The following is a 21,331-nucleotide window of genomic DNA, read 5'->3' as shown; positions in this document are numbered from 1 at the left end:
CTTCTTTAATCCAGGCTGTGCTGAAACGCTGTATATATGGCAGGCATAAATTTATAGGGGTCCATAGTAAGATGCACATGAAGCAAAAGGTGACACAATGCTCATTTGCATGTCATTACTCAGAATCCCTGGCTGCAGTGGAAGCACTGTATGCTAAGAGATAATGATAAAAAGCAGGGTTGCAGACCTGTCTCAGACATGTGAATGTACTCACGAGTGGTGTTTTTATTTAATGTACACTGTACGGTGGACAGTTTGTCACTTTTTTTACTCACCGTAACTTATATATTGTGGGGCTAATAATTAGAAGTTTGCGTTAGAAGTCATGTTCTTAGTACTAGAGGCAAAATAAATCCCTGCTCCAAGAACTTGCTTAGTCTAATTTCACAGTTCATGGTATTTTAATCACATGGAATAATTGGCCTAAGGTTACACACACTTGTCTCTGGATATCAAAAGATGGCTTCCCACTTCAGTGTCCAGTGTCTTCATCCCACGACTTTTGATTTTCTTCCCCTGAAAAACTTAACAAATCTGGGTGTTTCAACATACCTGCGTAGCCACTGGTCTTGTACATCTTTTCAATTCTGACAGCACAATTGACTTGTCTATCCAATAATAGTAGACATGTTGCCTGAAGCATTGGCAAACCTTTGATGCTTGAAAGATCAATTGGGCATACTGCAGCTACACTTGTCATGTCTCTAGATGCTAAAGGGTTAATTGTGTTCTTTAATGTGTTTAATCTCCATTCAATAGTGATTAAAGACGATGACTGCAAATATTCAAATCGCATATGTTTCAGAGGGGAATGATTTTAAAAACGACTGACTCATTTTTTAGATACTTGAACAACATCAGACATGACATGGAAAGAGAAAATATATCCTGAAATGTACAGTATATTGGGTTTAACATTGGGAGCTTCCACCAAGCTTGAATAAAGGATGTCCCAGGACATATTTGAAAACGAGAGGTAACTCTCAATATATTTCTCCTGGTCAAATAGTATTTTTCTAAATACAATAAAAAGGTGATGACTTATCTAGTTATTGTTGTCTTGAATAATAATACATTTGCAAACCGATTTATTAGGCACATATATTCTGCTTTTATGGAGACATAAAAAAAATAGTATTGAATACTTCATTCAATCCACAATTAATTAATATTTTGAATTTGTTTTGCATTTGCTTGAAAATTATTTGCACTGACTGTGATAAAGGCTAATCTCTAAGGAATTGTTCCTTTAGCAGACTCCTTTGTTTAGCCTTCAATCCTTATTTAAACTGTACAACATATAACGTCATTTTTGACTCTCAAAGATGAGAACAGGGTGTCTTTCTTATCTCCATGTTTTTTTCAAATGAAAGTGCTTCCTTTTATTTGAAGGCATCAAAACCAGAGTTAAGAGACAGATCAGTTCTCATAGAAAGAAGAAAACAGGAAACTAATATTGTCTTTTGTAGCAGAAATGTCATCATGGGACAAATGTCCACTCTTTTGAATATGGCTGTTTTGGGTCCATATTAGATTTCACTAATGAAGGATGAGTGAAACTGATCTTATTTAGCTGTCCATTTCTAGCTAATGAGATTGGAGTGATAGGATGTATGCATTCACTCTGTTATTGTCTGTGTTGCAGCCCAAGGCTACTTATCTTACAAAGACTTACAGAAAAATAGCCATTAGCACATCCTCTTTAGTTAATGGGATATCGAGGGAACACATCCTCAGTATCCCAATAATTGTCTTGCGGTTGCTTTGGTAATTTATATTCACAATAACTATTGTTGTTTTGTTAGCAGTAAGAAATATGAACCGGCTGTATTATTGATGTAAATATATATTATTGTAATTAAACATTGCATATACATACCCAATAAACTTGCTGAAATACTTAGGGACTCTAAATAATTTGGTAGGAAAAGTGGTTACAAAGCAGGTAATTGAAACCATTAAGAAATGTAACTGGGAGCATACTGTTAACAATCTAATTTTTCAAATAGGTATTTGCAATACATATGCAAAGGTATTTATTGTTTCAAATTCGTTTTTGTAATATTTTAAACTATATTTCAATCTCCAAGTACTATTGAAAGTAAAAAGGAAATTATTTTATTTCATTATATCTTAGGCTGAGTCCATAGAAGGCACGTCTGTGCTGAGCCGTGCGGACGCTCCGCGCTGAGCCCCGGCATCCTCCATGAGGATGTCTTTAGAGGGGGCTCACGTGAGCGTCCGCAGGCGTGCTGAGGCGCTGGATTTTTCAGCCGACAGCCAAACTGTTTTTCAGAGCGCTGTCGGCTGAAAACATCCAATCAGCGAGGAGCAGCGTCAACGTCATGGCGCCATGACGTCGTTGACGTCGGTGCGTCGCGGGCGATTGGCCCAGCGACGTCACTGCCCCGCCTCCCTCAGTCTCCCCCCGCCTCCCGATCACGCCTTCTGGCTCGCCTGCATGGGCATGAAATCGCGCAGATTTCAGCAGGCGAGCCTCAGCGTCAGCGCTCCTCAGCCCTGCTACCCCCTCTATGGCCCCAGCCTTAACTATAAAATCCGATTTAGATGTTGGATAATGTTGTTTAGAAATTGACGTTACCTCTCCGTTTTCATCCCAATCACATCCTCCAACCATTTTCAGTTCGAGAGAAGTCATTCTGCGGGACCTCTTAAATATGGCCTTCTTTTTTTCCAAAAGAAATGTGCTGAAGGGATGAGCAAAACATTTTGCTCCTTTCTCAGTTCACTCCAAATTTTATATATTTATGGCTGGCGAAAAAGTCCCAAAGATTGGAAACTTTCCAAAAACCCAGCAAGTGCAAACCATTTCCGTCAGAAACCAATGTTGACCCTGGAGTTTGTGCTAATTCTTGAAAATAAAGCCTTTTCACAAACGTTCTGCAGCTCCGTGGACCACCTAAAAATTAAAGTGAACTTTTGCAAAGCATTTCACATATCTTTGCTGATACCCCCACCCCAAATCACTGCAACTTTGGTATTACTGACGCATTACTACCTGTATAATTTTGTATGCATAATTCTATTTCAATAGCGCCAACATTGTACACAGCGCTTTACAAAATGACAATACAAGGTAAATAAACTACAAACAATGGCGATAAAGTGACAGGTTAAATTGCAACATACGGTTAAGCTAGACTCTGCCCCAATAAGCTTACAATTTAAGTGGTATGTTGGGTGCCTTCCAGACACAGTAGGCGTATAAGTGTACTATTAAAAGTGCAGTCAGGTAAGTCAAGGCATCTGGAGTTCGTAGTAGAGGCATAGAAAATTGAATGAGCAGCTACTTGGATATTCCATAGGTATGGATAGATTCGTGACAAAAAGGTTTAAGACAGGAGAGGGCTGTAGATGTAAAAGGTGCAAAGATGAGACAACCTTAGGTTGAGCGTAACAGGTGTGTAGGGGTGTAACAGACGATCAGAGTTGAGATACATGGAGGTGCAGAGGAGTGTGGAGCCTTAAAAGAAAGGAAGGTAATGTTGTAGTTTATATGGAAGCTAATAGGAGGTCAGCAGAGTGTTTAGGAGCTCGGAAGCAGATACAATCCTAGAAGAGCAGGAGATGATTTGGCAGCAGCATTTTTAATTGATTATAAGGGATACAGGTGGGAGGCAGGGAGGCCAGATAAAAGGATGTTCCAGTAATCATTACGGGAGAGAACAAGGACATGCATTAGTGTTTTAGTGGTAGTGGAACATAGGAAGGGGTCTGATTTAAATAATTTGAATATGATCCCTTTATCTCCTAATCAGTATGGCCCATAAAAGCAGCATTTTTTGTAATGCAGTATATATTTTTTATTGTGTGGTATTTCTTGGAATTAGAAAAAGTATTTAAACATGTATTAATGCAGCTGTCTGCACAGTTATCTGTTTTTTATTTTATTTATTTATTTTATTTTTGCTAACTTGAACGGAAAATGTGTCTTCCTTGATATTTTAGTACTTGATATATTAGTAACATTTTTGCATCACATTTTCCACCAGGAGATGTTGAAGAGTGCTAATCTTCATGTGTGTGTTTCTTCTCAACTATTTCTGTATGATTATATTTGGTGCTAAAACGCGTCCAGTAATAATTACCATTGAGTTACCTCCCCCCCCCCATTGTGTACAAAGTATGGAAGGGCATGCTTTTAGCAGGGGTACAGTAAAGCAAATGTTTCAGCAAAGTCCGTTTTTCTGAAATAGGAATGACGGTAACAGATATTGCGCTAAAGCTGAAGGAAGCTTTAAGTTTGGATGTTATTAATTTACAAGAATTCCATTTTTGTATATCATCAACCCAACACTCCCTATTTTTATCACATCCCAAAAATACACAAATGTTTAGTTAATCCCCCAGGTAGACCCATTATTGCAGGTATAGACACCATCACTTCACATTTATCAGAATACATAGATTATTATTTACAGGATTTAGTTCAAACTACTCCAGCATATTTGAAAGACACTTTGGGTTTAGTTCAAAATTACCCTTGGTCTGATGATTATCTCCTGGTCACATTGGACGTGCAGGTTCTGTACACTTCTATTAAACACTCAGACGGCATAAATGCAATATCATATTATTTTAACACAACTTCACTTTCACTAGAGCACGATTTTTATTTACAGTTATGGGGAACTGCTATGGGACCACTTTTGCACCAGGTTTGGCTCATTTATTTATGGCACATTGGGAGCACCATAACATCTGGAACAACAATATAGTGGCGCATAAATGCAAATTATGGTGCCGCTATACAGATGATGTTATTTTAATTTGGTAAGGGGATGCAAATTCACTGGAGGAATTTATTATTTGGTTAAACACTATAATGAACATAATATTAAATTCACTCACACTGTTAGTAACCAATCAGTTACTTTTTTAGATCTACTAATTTTTCACGAATAGGAGCATTTGCACACCTGCACTTATTTTAAGGAGGTTGACACCTCTGTCCCAGGAGTAACCACCACACCAGGTTGATTCAAACCATTCCATATGGACAATTCTTAAGATTGAAAAGGAACAACTCTCAGAATCATAGTTTTGTCAAGCAGGCGGAAGATCTCAGGGCTAAGTTCTTACAAAGGGGTTATGACCACAAGGTGGTGGAGACTGCCTTGGAAAGAACTCATAAGATAGATAGAGATATTTTACTAAAAAGAAAAACTAACAGTAAAAAAGATCATATAAATAAAGACTATCAAAATTATAATAATTCATTGTTTATTACCAAATATAATCCAATGCACTATAAAATACAAAAAGCTTGAACAAAGCATTGGAACATCATCAGAGAAGATCCGATATTGGGTAGTGCGTTAGATAGTAAACCAAAAATATGCTTCAGAAAATCTTTGTCCCTCAAGAACATTTTAAGTCCAAGCATAAGAATTGAGAGTAGATACAGCCCTTTCCCCTGATGAAGCTTGATGAATAAGCAAAACTAGTAGGGTCTGCTAGGTGGCGCTGTACTTTTTTAACTCAGAGGTTTCCAGCAAGCTGTTTCTTGTTGGCATACAGTCAGAGATGACGCTGTAGACGTCAGTCGCAAGTCAATGTTGGGAGCAAGAACCCGGAAGGAATTAGAGGATCACGCCGCAGGGAGCCCTGCTATTGCAGGCGACGGCAGTGACCGGCAGTCTAGACCGGTAACCCCTGATGAGCGACTAACCAGGAAGGACGACCGGACATCATAATGTGACCCCTATGAGAACGGAATCCACGTGTGTGTGTCACGGATTTGGGAATTGATGAACCAGTGTCCTTACCGTGGTGCTTACTTACCTGTTTATTCCTCTGATGCTGCACTTCAATTACCTTACTTGTAAGTAAGAATAGGGGCTTGTGGCCTAATACATTTACCTTTCAAACTTAGTTAAAGAGCTGTGTTTGTCTTCTTTTCGTTTGTTCACTTCAATATGTGTTAAACAAACACAGTCCAGATTAGTACTCAGAGCGCTCAACGTTTAACTTTCACATGTTTTTCACCAGTTTGCAGAGTCTGCTCAGGTGAGATAAAGCGTCACAGCACAAAGTGTGTGTTCAGGAAAGTGTATGTTCACTTCGGGTTGTGATTCCTTTTCAAGGTGTGTCCCCATGTAGAACCAAATTGATGTAATGGCAGTGAAATGTTTCATGGGTTTAAATGTTTCATGTAAAAGGTTTTAAATAGAGTAGAGTAATGTCTGTGACAAAATCATACGTGTGTCTGTAAAAGTTCCTATGTGCTGTGAACCACGCACTACAGTGTAATTGGGAAGTGCTTTGAGTCCCATTTGGAGAAAAGAGCAGTATGAAATAAAGTTATTAAGTGTTAAGTATTACAAAGTACGTTTTGAAATACTTTAGCTCAGTGCACTTATCATTCTCGCTTTTCCTAACAAGCCTTATTCAGACACGGGGCATCCATAAATCTAATCTCCGTATCTCAGCAGCAGAGCAAACAAGATTGAAATCATCCCCATAAATCCCAGCAAAAAACAGAAAATGTTCATGCTCATGTAAAATACCTATGACTGCTTGATTTCTTTTTTTTAAAGATGTAAATTACTTTGTTTTAACCAATCATTGCCATTAGCTCCCTTTTGGCCCAAAGTGCTAGTCTAATGTGGCACTGCGCCCTTAACGAACGAACACAATAGTTCTAAATAGATACAATTGTACATACATTTCTTCTTCAGTTCTAACTGCGGGTGGCATATTTAAAAAAATGGTTTGTTTAATTTATACAATAATCCAGCAGTGCTATGTACAGTATTAAAGAATATAACGTTTCACTAGTGTTGAAGGGCCATTGATCTTGTGTGTGTGTGTGTATATATGTATATATATACATGGATAAGCTAAGCTGCAGTTTCAGTAAACAGGTTTCAAGCGCCACTTAAAGCCGCAGTCCTGTTTGATTGTTTTAATGTATCAGAACTGGAAGGTCCCCGGGAGCTGATCTGTGATCCCCTGAACGCTGGTCCTCGAGATATTGGTGTCTTTATGGCCCCGCAGGATTACCAGTAGAAAGTTGCAACATCTCCAGATTTCATTGAAACTTTATATTAGCTGCCAGGTCAGGGGTGATCCAGCCGGCCATATTATGTGTGGACCACTGCTTTAAAGCCCATTTGCTGCTAGAAATGCTTTGCAATGCATTGCTGGCCCATCTGGCAGTGAAGGAGTTACAGAACAAATGCGGTTTTGTTCACAGGCCAAAATGTGATGGCATTGGATAGCCTGCTGCTTATTTATAACCACTGCTTATTATATTCAAAGCCACTGCTACACTTTTTTTGTTTTTAGGTGCAAAGTCTTTTTTATCACTATTATAATATATCAGTAGTGCCAGGGCTATTTTTATACGCGAACTCACATGAACTGAGTTCCATCACCATTTCTAAATTTCATTATGAAATGATTACGAATAGGGCTGAAATATTGTCTGCGAGGAGGCTCCAAGCTTTGTAAGTCACATTTCCCTATGTGAAGCCGAGTAATTTATTGTAGTATAGTAGCTTAGTTATAAATTAACTTTAATTTGTTTTGGGTTCTGTCACCTTTTTTTCTACGAAAACTTCACCAAGTATTCCTATTCCATGATGTATTTTGTGCTCAAAGGTGTTGCTTAAAAAAAACCACACAATTTTCCTTCATTACCTACAGTATTAAGAAACATGTTTTTATGATGCCTGCTGATGTTACTGGCATCTGTATCATATAATTTACATGGAGAGATTTTCCTTTAAAAAACAATGGCAAAATCTGTCATGCAGGGAAGCCAGCCTAGTTGTTAAAGCAGTGCGTTGTACTGGAGCCCATGAGAGACCTGAAGTTACTGCTTATGTTATAAGGCAAACACCATGGGGAACATTCCAATAAACAAGTAAAGGACTGAAATCTTGTTTCATGGAAGCATGCCTGACCCAGAAATTGAATTCTGCATATTGACTAGTGGTTTCCGTTGCCAGGAACTACTGTGGAAGCCCATCAGGAAGTGTGCTCCAGAGCAATATCCCATTACACTCTTATTTTATGGTTCATTTCACTTATTTAATGCAACCCAAGAACCTGCGAAAAGGAGCATGGTAACAGTGGAAATATGTTTATTGTGCTATTGAGTCTATATGAATACTTTTTATTGGGCACAAGAAGCAAAAGTACAAACTATAAAGGTACCCAGTAAACTCAATATCCCACGTGCACATGAACATGTATATAATTTTACAATCCCAATAATGAATAGGTTTCCATTTTTACTAGTGTAGGCAAAAAAAAAAAAAATTAAACCCTTTTACTGCTAGTGAGAGAACTGCACAGTTTTTGCATCTTTCTCTTTAGAATCAAACTTATTTTAGAGCTTGGTGTGCAGGTACTTTTTTGAATTCCAAACCAATTCGACCATTATTGAAATATTCATTTAACGTTCGTTTAATAAAAAATATCTTTTTTTTTCTGACAATGTAATTAAAGGTGTATTCACCCTTATTCATGTTAAAACATTTATTTGTAGATACTGTGCTTTTCACACCTGCACTGTAGTAATTACATTGCTGCACTAAAAGTAGGTTTAACCCAGGCGGTGCTGAAAAGCTGTGTAATACGGCAGGCATAAGCTTATAGGGGTCCATATTAACATGGATTTGAAGTAAAAGGTGACACTGCACTCATTTGCATGTTATTTCCCAGAATACCTGGCTGCAGTGGAAGCACTGTATGCTAAGAGATCATGGTGAAAAGCAGGGCTGCAGACCTGTCTGAGACATCTGAATGTGCTTACGAGTGGTATTTTTATTAACATTTCTAGAATAATTCCAGTTAAAAAAAAATATATATATATATATTTTTTTTAAGTGGTTTTTTTAATCATACTTTCCTTTGTTCGCTATAATCCTTCTCAATATTTTAGTATATAACCTCACTGCTGGTTTGTGTAAATGTTTAGCAAGCAGGAGAAGTGAATGATATGGTAGTGTTACGCAGGAGAAGGGAATGATATGGCAGTGTTACGCAGGAGAAGGGAATGATATGGCAGTGTTACGCAGGAGAAGGGAATGATATGGCAGTGTTACACAGGAGAAGGGAATGATATGGCAGCGTTACGCAGGAGAAGTGAATGATATGGTAGTGTTACGCAGGAGAAATGAATGATATGGCAGTGTTACGCAGGAGAAGGGAATGATATGGCAGTGTTACGCAGGAGAAGAGAATGCTATGGTAGTGTTACGCAGGAGAAGTGAATGATATGGCAGTGTTACGCAGGAGAAGGGAATGATATGGCAGTGTTACGCAGGAGAAGTGAATGATATGGCAGTGTTACGTAGGAGAAGTGAATGATATGGCAGTGTTACGTAGGAGAAGTGAATGATGGCAGTGTTATGCAGGAGAAGTGAATGATATGGCAGTGTTACGCAGGAGAAGTGAATGATATGGCAGTGTTACGCAGGAGAGGGGAATGATATGGCAGTGTTACGTAGGAGAAGAGAATGATATGGCAGTGTTACGCAGGAGAAGGGAATGATATGGCAGTGTTACGTAGGAGAGGGGAATGATATGGCAGTGTTACGCAGGAGAAGTGAATGATATGGTAGTGTTACGCAGGAGAAGTGAATGATATGGCAGTGTTACGCAGGAGAAGTGAATGATATGGCAGTGTTACGCAGGAGAAGTGAATGATATCGCAGTGTTACGCAGGAGAAGTGAATGATATGGCAGTGTTACGCAGGAGAAGTGAATGATATGGCAGCGTTACGCAGGAGAAGGGAATGATATGGTAGTGTTACGTAGGAGAAGGGAATGATATGGCAGCGTTACGCAGGAGAAATGAATGATATGGCAGTGTTACGCAGGAGAAATGAATGATATGGTAGTGTTACGCAGGAGAAGGGAATGATATGGCAGTGTTACGCAGGAGAAATGAATGATATGGCAGTGTTACGCAGGAGAAGTGAATGATATGGCAGTGTTACGCAGGAGAAATGAATGATATGGTAGTGTTACGCAGGAGAAGGGAATGATATGGCAGTGTTACGCAGGAGAAGTGAATGATATGGCAGTGTTACGCAGGAGAAGTGAATGATATGGCAGTGTTACGCAGGAGAGGGGAATGATATGGCAGTGTTACGCAGGAGAAGGGAATGATATCGCAGTGTTACGCAGGAGAAATGAATGATATGGTAGTGTTACGCAGGAGAAATGAATGATATGGCAGCGTTACGCAGGAGAAGTGAATGATATGGCAGTGTTACGCAGGAGAAGAGAATGCTATGGTAGTGTTACGCAGGAGAAGTGAATGATATGGCAGTGTTACGCAGGAGAAGTGAATGATATGGCAGTGTTACGCAGGAGAAATGAATGATATGGTAGTGTTACGCAGGAGAAGTGAATGATATGGTAGTGTTACGCAGGAGAAATGAATGATATGGCAGTGTTACGCAGGAGAAGGGAATGATATGGCAGTGTTACGCAGGAGAAGGGAATGATATGGTAGCGTTACGTAGGAGAAGGGAATGATATGGCAGCGTTACGCAGGAGAAATGAATGATATGGCAGTGTTACGCAGGAGAAATGAATGATATGGCAGTGTTACGTAGGAGAAGGGAATGATATGGCAGTGTTACGCAGGAGAAGGGAATGATATGGTAGTGTTACGTAGGAGAAGTGAATGATATGGCAGTGTTACGCAGGAGAAGTGAATGATATGGCAGTGTTACGTAGGAGAAGGGATTGATAACGCAGTGTTACGCAGGAGAAGTGAATGATATGGCAGTGTTACGCAGGAGAAGGGAATGATATGGCAGTGTTACGCAGGAGAAGTGAATGATATGGCAGTGTTACGTAGGAGAGGGGAATGATATGGCAGTGTTACGCAGGAGAAGTGAATGATATTGTAGTGTTACGTAGGAGAAGTGAATGATATGGCAGTGTTACGTAGGAGAAGGGAATGATATGGCAGTGTTACGCAGGAGAAGGGAATGATATGGTAGTGTTACGTAGGAGAAGTGAATGATATGGCAGTGTTACGCAGGAGAAGTGAATGATATGGCAGTGTTACGTAGGAGAAGGGATTGATAACGCAGTGTTACGCAGGAGAAGTGAATGATATGGCAGTGTTACGCAGGAGAAGGGAATGATATGGCAGTGTTACGCAGGAGAAGTGAATGATATGGCAGTGTTACGTAGGAGAGGGGAATGATATGGCAGTGTTACGCAGGAGAAGTGAATGATATGGTAGTGTTACGCAGGAGAAGTGAATGATATGGCAGTGTTACGCAGGAGAAGTGAATGATATGGCAGTGTTACGTAGGAGAAGTGAATGATATGGCAGTGTTACGCAGGAGAAGTGAATGATATGGCAGTGTTACGCAGGAGAAGTGAATGATATGGCAGTGTTACGCAGGAGAAGGGAATGATATGGCAGTGTTACGCAGGAGAAGTGAATGATATGGCAGTGTTACGCAGGAGAAGGGAATGATATGGCAGTGTTACGCAGGAGAAGTGAATGATATGGCAGTGTTACGCAGGAGAAGTGAATGATATCGCAGTGTTACGCAGGAGAAATGAATGATATGGCAGTGTTACGCAGGAGAAGTGAATGATATCGCAGTGTTACGCAGGAGAAGTGAATGATATGGTAGTGTTACGCAGGAGAAGTGAATGATATGGTAGTGTTACGCAGGAGAAGTGAATGATATGGCAGTGTTACGTAGGAGAGGGGAATGATATGGCAGTGTTACGTAGGAGAAGTGAATGATATGGCAGTGTTACGCAGGAGAAGGGAATGATATGGCAGTGTTACGCAGGAGAAGGGAATGATATGGCAGTGTTACGCAGGAGAAGTGAATGATATGGTAGTGTTACGCAGGAGAAGGGAATGATATGGCAGTGTTACGCAGGAGAAGTGAATGATATGGCAGTGTTACGCAGGAGAAGTGAATGATATGGCAGTGTTACGCAGGAGAAGTGAATGATATGGCAGTGTTACGCAGGAGAAGTGAATGATATCGCAGTGTTACGCAGGAGAAATGAATGATATGGCAGTGTTACGCAGGAGAAGTGAATGATATGGCAGTGTTACGCAGGAGAAGTGAATGATATGGCAGTGTTACGCAGGAGAAGTGAATGATATGGCAGTGTTACGCAGGAGAAGGGAATGATATGGCAGCGTTACGCAGGAGAAGTGAATGATATGGCAGCGTTACGCAGGAGAAGGGAATGATATGGTAGTGTTATGCAGGAGAAGTGAATGATATGGCAGTGTTACACAGGAGAAGTGAATGATATGGCAGTGTTACGCAGGAGAAGTGAATGATATGGCAGTGTTACGCAGGAGAAGTGAATGATATGGCAGTGTTACACAGGAGAAGTGAATGATATGGCAGTGTTACGTAGGAGAGGGGAATGATATGGCAGTGTTACGCAGGAGAAGTGAATGATATGGTAGTGTTACGCAGGAGAAGTGAATGATATGGTAGCGTTACGCAGGAGAAGTGAATGATATGGCAGTGTTACGCAGGAGAAGTGAATGATATGGCAGTGTTACGCAGGAGAAGTGAATGATATGGTAGCGTTACGCAGGAGAAATGAATGATATGGCAGCGTTACGCAGGAGAAGGGAATGATATGGTAGTGTTACGTAGGAGAAGGGAATGATATGGCAGTGTTACGCAGGAGAAGTGAATGATATGGCAGTGTTACGCAGGAGAAGGGAATGATATGGCAGTGTTACGCAGGAGAAGGGAATGATATGGCAGTGTTACGCAGGAGAAGTGAATGATATGGCAGTGTTACGCAGGAGAAGGGAATGATATGGCAGTGTTACGCAGGAGAAGTGAATGATATGGCAGTGTTACGCAGGAGAAGTGAATGATATGGCAGTGTTACGCAGGAGAAGTGAATGATATGGCAGTGTTACGCAGGAGAAGTGAATGATATGGCAGTGTTACGCAGGAGAAGTGAATGATATCGCAGTGTTACGCAGGAGAAATGAATGATATGGCAGTGTTACGCAGGAGAAGTGAATGATATCGCAGTGTTACGCAGGAGAAATGAATGATATGGCAGTGTTACGCAGGAGAAGTGAATGATATCGCAGTGTTACGCAGGAGAAGGGAATGATATGGCAGTGTTACGCAGGAGAAGTGAATGATATGGCAGTGTTACGCAGGAGAAGGGAATGATATGGCAGTGTTACGCAGGAGAAGTGAATGATATGGCAGTGTTACGCAGGAGAAGTGAATGATATCGCAGTGTTACGCAGGAGAAATGAATGATATGGCAGTGTTACGCAGGAGAAGTGAATGATATCGCAGTGTTACGCAGGAGAAGTGAATGATATGGTAGTGTTACGCAGGAGAAGTGAATGATATGGTAGTGTTACGCAGGAGAAGTGAATGATATGGTAGTGTTACGCAGGAGAAGTGAATGATATGGTAGTGTTACGCAGGAGAAGGGAATGATATGGCAGTGTTACGTAGGAGAGGGGAATGATATGGCAGTGTTACGTAGGAGAAGTGAATGATATGGCAGTGTTACGCAGGAGAAGGGAATGATATGGCAGTGTTACGCAGGAGAAGGGAATGATATGGCAGTGTTACGCAGGAGAAGTGAATGATATGGTAGTGTTACGCAGGAGAAGGGAATGATATGGCAGTGTTACGCAGGAGAAGTGAATGATATGGCAGTGTTACGCAGGAGAAGTGAATGATATGGCAGTGTTACGCAGGAGAAGTGAATGATATGGTAGTGTTACGCAGGAGAAGTGAATGATATGGCAGTGTTACGCAGGAGAAGTGAATGATATGGCAGTGTTACGCAGGAGAAGTGAATGATATGGCAGTGTTACGCAGGAGAAGTGAATGATATGGCAGTGTTACGCAGGAGAAATGAATGATATGGCAGTGTTACGCAGGAGAAGTGAATGATATGGCAGTGTTACGCAGGAGAAGTGAATGATATGGCAGTGTTACGCAGGAGAAGTGAATGATATGGCAGTGTTACGCAGGAGAAATGAATGATATGGCAGTGTTACGCAGGAGAAGTGAATGATATCGCAGTGTTACGCAGGAGAAGTGAATGATATGGCAGTGTTACGCAGGAGAAGTGAATGATATGGCAGTGTTACGCAGGAGAAGGGAATGATATGGCAGTGTTACGCAGGAGAAGTGAATGATATGGCAGCGTTACGCAGGAGAAGGGAATGATATGGTAGTGTTACGCAGGAGAAGTGAATGATATGGCAGTGTTACGCAGGAGAAGTGAATGATATGGCAGTGTTACACAGGAGAAGTGAATGATATGGCAGTGTTACGCAGGAGAAGTGAATGATATGGCAGTGTTACACAGGAGAAGTGAATGATATGGCAGTGTTACCCAGGAGAAGTGAATGATATGGCAACGTTACGCAGGAGAAGTGAATGATATGGCAGCGTTACGCAGGAGAAGGGAATGATATGGCAGTGTTACGCAGGAGAAATGAATGATATGGCAGTGTTACGCAGGAGAAATGAATGATATGGTAGTGTTACGCAGGAGAAGTGAATGATATGGCAGTGTTACGCAGGAGAAGTGAATGATATGGTAGTGTTACGCAGGAGAAGGGGAATTATATGGTAGTGTTACGCAGGAGAAGTGAATGATATGGCAGTGTTACGCAGGAGAAGGGAATGATATGGCAGTGTTACGCAGGAGAAGTGAATGATATGGCAGTGTTACGCAGGAGAAGGGAATGATATGGCAGTGTTACGCAGGAGAAGGGAATGATATGGCAGTGTTACGCAGGAGAAGGGAATGATATGGCAGTGTTACGCAGGAGAAGTGAATGATATGGCAGTGTTACGCAGGAGAAATGAATGATATGGCAGTGTTACGCAGGAGAAGTGAATGATATGGTAGTGTTACGCAGGAGAAGGGAATGATATGGCAGTGTTACGCAGGAGAAGTGAATGATATGGCAGTGTTACGCAGGAGAAGTGAATGATATGGCAGTGTTACGCAGGAGAAGTGAATGATATGGCAGCGTTACGCAGGAGAAGGGAATGATATGGTAGTGTTACGTAGGAGAAGTGAATGATATGGTAGTGTTACGCAGGAGAAGTGAATGATATGGTAGTGTTACGCAGGAGAAATGAATGATATGGTAGTGTTACGCAGGAGAAATGAATGATATGGTAGTGTTACGCAGGAGAAGTGAATGATATGGTAGTGTTACGCAGGAGAAGTGAATGATATGGCAGTGTTACGCAGGAGAGGGGAATGATATGGTAGTGTTACGCAGGAGAAATGAATGATATGGTAGTGTTACGTAGGAGAAGTGAATGATATGGTAGTGTTACGCAGGAGAAATGAATGATATGGTAGTGTTACGCAGGAGAAATGAATGATATGGCAGTGTTACGCAGGAGAAATGAATGATATGGCAGTGTTACGCAGGAGAAGTGAATGATATCGCAGTGTTACGCAGGAGAAGTGAATGATATGGCAGTGTTACGCAGGAGAAGTGAATGATATGGCAGTGTTACACAGGAGAAGGGAATGATATGGCAGTGTTACGCAGGAGAAGTGAATGATATGGCAGTGTTACACAGGAGAAGGGAATGATATGGTAGTGTTACGCAGGAGAAGGGAATGATATGGCAGTGTTACGCAGGAGAAGGGAATGATATGGCAGTGTTACGTAGGAGAAGTGAATGATATGGCAGTGTTACGTAGGAGAAGGGAATGATATGGCAGTGTTACGCAGGAGAAGTGAATGATATGGCAGTGTTACACAGGAGAAGGGAATGATATGGTAGTGTTACGCAGGAGAAGTGAATGATATGGCAGTGTTACGCAGGAGAAGGGAATGATATGGCAGTGTTACGCAGGAGAAGTGAATGATATGGCAGTGTTACACAGGAGAAGGGAATGATATGGTAGTGTTACGCAGGAGAAGGGAATGATATGGCAGTGTTACGCAGGAGAAGGGAATGATATGGCAGTGTTACGTAGGAGAAGTGAATGATATGGCAGTGTTACGTAGGAGAAGGGAATGATATGGCAGTGTTACGCAGGAGAAGGGAATGATATGGCAGTGTTACGCAGGAGAAGGGAATGATATGGCAGTGTTACGCAGGAGAGGGGAATGATATGGCAGCGTTACGCAGGAGAAGTGAATAATATGGCAGTGTTACGCAGGAGAGGGGAATGATATGGCAGTGTTACGCAGGAGAAGGGAATGATATGGCAGTGTTACGCAGGAGAAGGGAATGATATGGCAGTGTTACGTAGGAGAAGTGAATGATATGGCAGTGTTACGTAGGAGAAGGGAATGATATGGCAGTGTTACGCAGGAGAAGGGAATGATATGGCAGTGTTACGCAGGAGAGGGGAATGATATGGCAGCGTTACGCAGGAGAAGTGAATGATATGGCAGTGTTACGCAGGAGAGGGGAATGATATGGCAGCGTTACGCAGGAGAAGTGAATGATATGGCGGTGTTACGTAGGAGAAGGGAATTATATGGTAGTGTTACGCAGGAGAAGTGAATGATATGGCAGTGTTACGCAGGAGAAGGGAATGATATGGCAGTGTTACGCAGGAGAAATGAATGATATGGCAGTGTTACGCAGGAGAAGTGAATGATATGGCAGTGTTACGTAGGAGAAGTGAATGATATGGCAGTGTTACGCAGGAGAAGGGAATGATATGGCAGGGTTACACAGAAGAAGGGAATGATATGGCAGTGTTACGTAGGAGAAGTGAATGATATGGCAGTGTTACGTAGGAGAAGTGAATGATATGGCAGTGTTACGCAGGGAATCCGGACCTACTGAATGAACAATTATTCATTGTTTATTTGGAAAGTGCCAGCATATTCTGCAGTGGGGGTACAGAGTAACATCAATTACATAAACAGTATGACATGCACATATACAAATAAGGACAAACAAGCACAAACAGATGAACCACCTGATTTGAGGCGGATCCAAATCCGCCCCCAAAAATTGCCCATCTCTAGTAATAGCAGGGAGAGAGGCGGATATCGTGGGCAGAATGTAGGGAGCATTTTTGGATATATTTGGGGATAAGGGCTAAGATGTAAGGGAGGGAGGGACAGCGTCGCTGAGAGTGTTGTAATTCAGAGCTAGGGTTTGAAATGTAATTCTAGAGGATATGTGAAGGCAGTGTAGGGATTTGCATAGTGGAGTGGTGAGTAAGGTCCCTTTTCCCTGTAAATGAGTTTGGCAGCAGAACATTTTGATGGATTGCAGTTGGGACAGGAAGAAGAGGCGAATGCAAACTAAGAGAAGGTTGCAGTAGTCAAGGCGGGACAGGATAAGTGAATGAATTAGGATTTTAGTTGCATCATGAGGAAGAAAATGGCATATCCTAGCAATATTTCGGAATTGGAGGTAGCAGGACTTTGTGAAGGCTTGAATGTGAGGAATGAAAGAGAAGGTATAGTCAATATTCAACCCTAGGCAACGGGTTTGATGTGTTGATGAGATTGTGGTATTCTTGACAGTGGTAGGGAGAAAGATTATTAATTCTATTTTAGACATGTTAAGCGCCAGGTAACGGTGGGACATCCAGGAGGAGATTGCAGATAGAGGAGAGGTAGATTTGGGTGTCATCAGCATAGAGATGATACTAAATGCTAAAAGATTGTATTAGTTCACCAAGAGAAGAGGCATAGAGTCAAAAGAGCAGAGGGCCAAGGACAGAGCCTTGTGGAACTCTGACAGAAGAGAGAGTGAAGAGGAGGAGACACCAAAGAAGGAAACACTAAAAGAGCGGTTTGATAGGTAGGACTGGAAACAGAATGCCACCTGACCTTCACCAGTTACAGTCATGTGATCTCTCCAGAAGCTAGCATATGACTGATTGGTACCCGAGTGCAGGAAAATGGAACTTGAGAGTGCCCCACTTCCCTTTTGATCAGCTTGCCGCCCCCTTAAAGCGGTCAGCCCATCAAAACCTGGAACACAACGAGTCCCTATGACTTACCTGATATATTATGAGGGTACTGTCGGGCCTGCCTACATAATTTATAGTGCCCAGCACACAGTACTGACCTGGGACACCCAGTTGTTGAGTGAAGGGGAGTTCAGTTGGGTTAGATTCTTATGGAATGCCACAAGTGGGAGAGAGCTCGGACCCTGTAGAGTGGATGGAGATTTGGCAATCAGTGGGGAGCTGGCCCACCAAGACGCTGGGACATTTGTGAAAGTTAAGCCAAACTTCCTCTATAGGCCAGGTGGGTCCCCCAAATTCGCTGGGCGGAGGACTCCGGTTGAAAAGGAGGAATGGCCTCACCCATTGGTTAGCCCTATAACATAGGATAAACTTTTAGTATGCCAATCAAACAACCATTGGCTGAAAATTTATATGCAAGTCAATGGCAGTTCTCGGTCAGTTGTACTGCAATCAAAGGCTTCTGAGCTTATTGAATAAGAGCTTTAGAGAGGTGGTAGCAGTTAATGCACAAACCAACTTTTCAGACATCATATGCTTAGCATATTTTGTTTATTTGGAAGAAATGGAAAAAACTTTTTTTAGCATGCGAATTTAGCAGAGTAAACCTTCAATATATAACTTAATTTTGCAGTCACACCAGTTTTCTTTCAATCTACCTTTCTTTCCTTTTTCAAAATATGTTTAACAAAAGTCATTTTTACTCTCTCCATCTTGATTAAACTACATCCTCCGATCCTCTTAATGGCCATCATTGTGATTTCCTAAGAACTGCTTTACAGCTTTGCAGCGGAATACCTAACAAGCTCCTAACATTCTTTCCTTTATGTGTTATACAGTATGTTCCGTGATATCTGGGAAAGTCATCAGAGACAGGAAGGTATATAACTTGCCTAATCAGAACTAGGCTCTGTGCCCTAAAATTACATTTCTATTAAGAATATCTTAATCTATTCAAAAGTTACCAGAAGTTTGACATGGTGTTATGGCTGAGTACATTCACATGATTGCAATGATGAAGTCTATTTTTAAGTGGGATAGCACAATAGGTACTGTATTTTGTGAATGGAGTTCCAACTGGGCTCAAATCTTCTACACATGTAACACCTTCTGAACACTAAATAATTTCCTGCAGAATATCACAGAATAGATTTTGTTTTATAAGGGCTAGTCAGGAGCGTGGACCGAATAGTTGCAGAATTCAAAAGTAATTCCAAAGTAGCAGAAATCAGGACTAATTTAAAGTATGAAATAGCTCTAAGTCATTATTGTATATTTCCTATTTGTGAGTGTTCTTGAAAACAGGATTTGAAATAATGATTATAATTGAATGAATCTGCTTTTCAGTGAGTGAGATTTGACAGGTATAATAAGGGAGGCTTAGCAAAAAAGATATTTGCATAGGTTTATAAAAGTGAATGCATATCTCCTGTATACCCACCATGCTGGGAGAGTTTTCAAAGAAATTAAAGATAAGTGCTTTCGCACCTTTCCAGTTTCTCAAGGATCTAAAAATACATGCCACGATGCTATGATAGTTTATGCACAGTGAGTATAATTTTAAGTTCTTTTTGAAGATATTGAACTTTTAAAATCTTTTAATTGGGCTGCTGGTTATCATTCTTTCTTTATTTTTTTTCCCCCTGCAGGGATCTCAGTATGAACAACATAACTAAGCTGCCCTCCAACGCCCTGCACAATCTCCACCTTCTGGAAGAGCTGTAAGTATCTTTGTAAAGCTGCAGGGCATTCCTGGCCCAGGACTCATTCTTGTGTTTGCGTCTCCTATTTGCTGTGGGAACCTGATAAGACATTGCAGGAAGCTGTCGGCACTGACACGTTTCGCTGGCACGCGAGGAAACATTTAAAAAATGGGTTTCTTGGTATTCTAGAAGGAAAGTGTCTATAAATGACTAACTTCAAGGCTGCAGGTTTTCTAGGAACTCAGTCATGCAAATTATAAGGTTGAAGCACAAGCTGTTTAAGAGAACTGGAAAGCTTCTTGGAAAGCAGGATATTAAAGATTTCAATGCTTGGTTATATTGATTGAAATTGACAGTAAGATTATAATGAAAAATTGTTGTTTGATTTTCATGGTGTCAGTGGGACAATGGAGACCAGCAATATATGACAGCAGTATTTGGACTAATGATTTCACTCTATAAATATATGTAACGGGTTCTCGCCACAAACTGAATTGAACCGCAAGGCCGATGTGGGGATATAGAAACACAGACCTGCAGCCGTGTCCGGAATACAGATTCGTAGTCGTGGGTATCCAGGTCAGGGTAAGAGAAGTAAGGAACGTAGATAAACTCGCCGTGGTCGGAGGTAGGAGAGGGTATGGATTGTTGGGGTCACTAGCCGTGGTCGAATGTAGGAGAGGGTATGAATCGTTGGGGTCACTAGCCGCGGTCGAGGGTTGGAGAGAGACAGTTGGTAGTAGACAGTAGCCAAGGTTCAGGTAAGATACTGCAAGACAAAACAAGGCACAGCAAGGCAAGACAGGACAGGGCACAACAGAGTGCTTGTGACCAGCACAACGTCACATGTAAAGAACTATTATGCTCAGCCGATTTGCAGAGGGAATCGCTGAGCCTATAAAGGAGGAACAGCCAATAAGTGAAGGGCTGCACAGCAGAAGCCAATACTAGAATCAGACCCCTGATTCATTGCTGGGCAGGGTCTGCACAGCAGTTACTGATGAAGCACCAGCTGTACCAAAGTGTGGATCAAACTCGGGGCGGAGCCTGCACCCGAACCTGCTATCTCGGGGACGGACCCTGTGCCCGATACTGATATCACGAGGATGAACCATGCTAATTGTATATAGATGCACACACTTATATATTAGACTTATAAATATTTATGAAACATACAATGATAAACCATTGTATAAACATTATGGCCCACATTTACTAGATTGTCTTTTGACATAGCAGCACTTAACAGACATGGCCTTGTATTTTTATTTTTTTTATTAAAACCCTATCTGAACTTTGAACAATCATATGTTCTACTGTAGAGAAAAAGAGATACAATTATTGGTACCTTGGTTCTCCATTGTATACTTCATTATGAACAGTGCCTCAGGAAAATATTCGGAGCGAGATTTCCATTGCCTGCCTCCTGCTCCCAACCACAGAATCTTCCGTTTATAAAAGAACATGTTGTTCTCAGTCACATAACTGTGCATTTCCTAAATTACTTTAAAACAACTGTAAAAATGTTGAAGAGCTGTAGGTGTTTTAGGGAATGTGTCTGTAAAGAGAACTACTGTTTGTAGCTGTGAAATATATCCACACAAAAGTCTTTGCACAAAAATGTATGTACAGTACTTTCTAAAGAAAAAAGAAGCAACAAATGTTTAAAA

General features: G+C 41.2%; 1 protein-coding gene across 1 annotated transcript in view; it reads left to right on the top strand.

Moving 5' to 3' along the window:
* The window catches only part of LGR5 (leucine rich repeat containing G protein-coupled receptor 5), a 211,320-nt gene that overhangs the window by 65,080 nt on the left and 124,909 nt on the right, over positions 1–21,331 (top strand). Inside the window, exon 2 of the mRNA XM_075600238.1 lies at positions 19,608–19,679. Within this exon, the coding sequence (XP_075456353.1) occupies positions 19,608–19,679 (72 nt within the window). The remainder of the gene's footprint in view (positions 1–19,607; positions 19,680–21,331) is intronic.

This window comes from Ascaphus truei, chromosome 5 (assembly GCF_040206685.1).
Source record: "Ascaphus truei isolate aAscTru1 chromosome 5, aAscTru1.hap1, whole genome shotgun sequence".
NCBI lineage: Eukaryota > Metazoa > Chordata > Amphibia > Anura > Ascaphidae > Ascaphus > Ascaphus truei.
The sequence above is the reverse complement of the archived record's forward strand: the minus strand, read 5'-3'. Positions and strand labels throughout refer to the sequence as shown.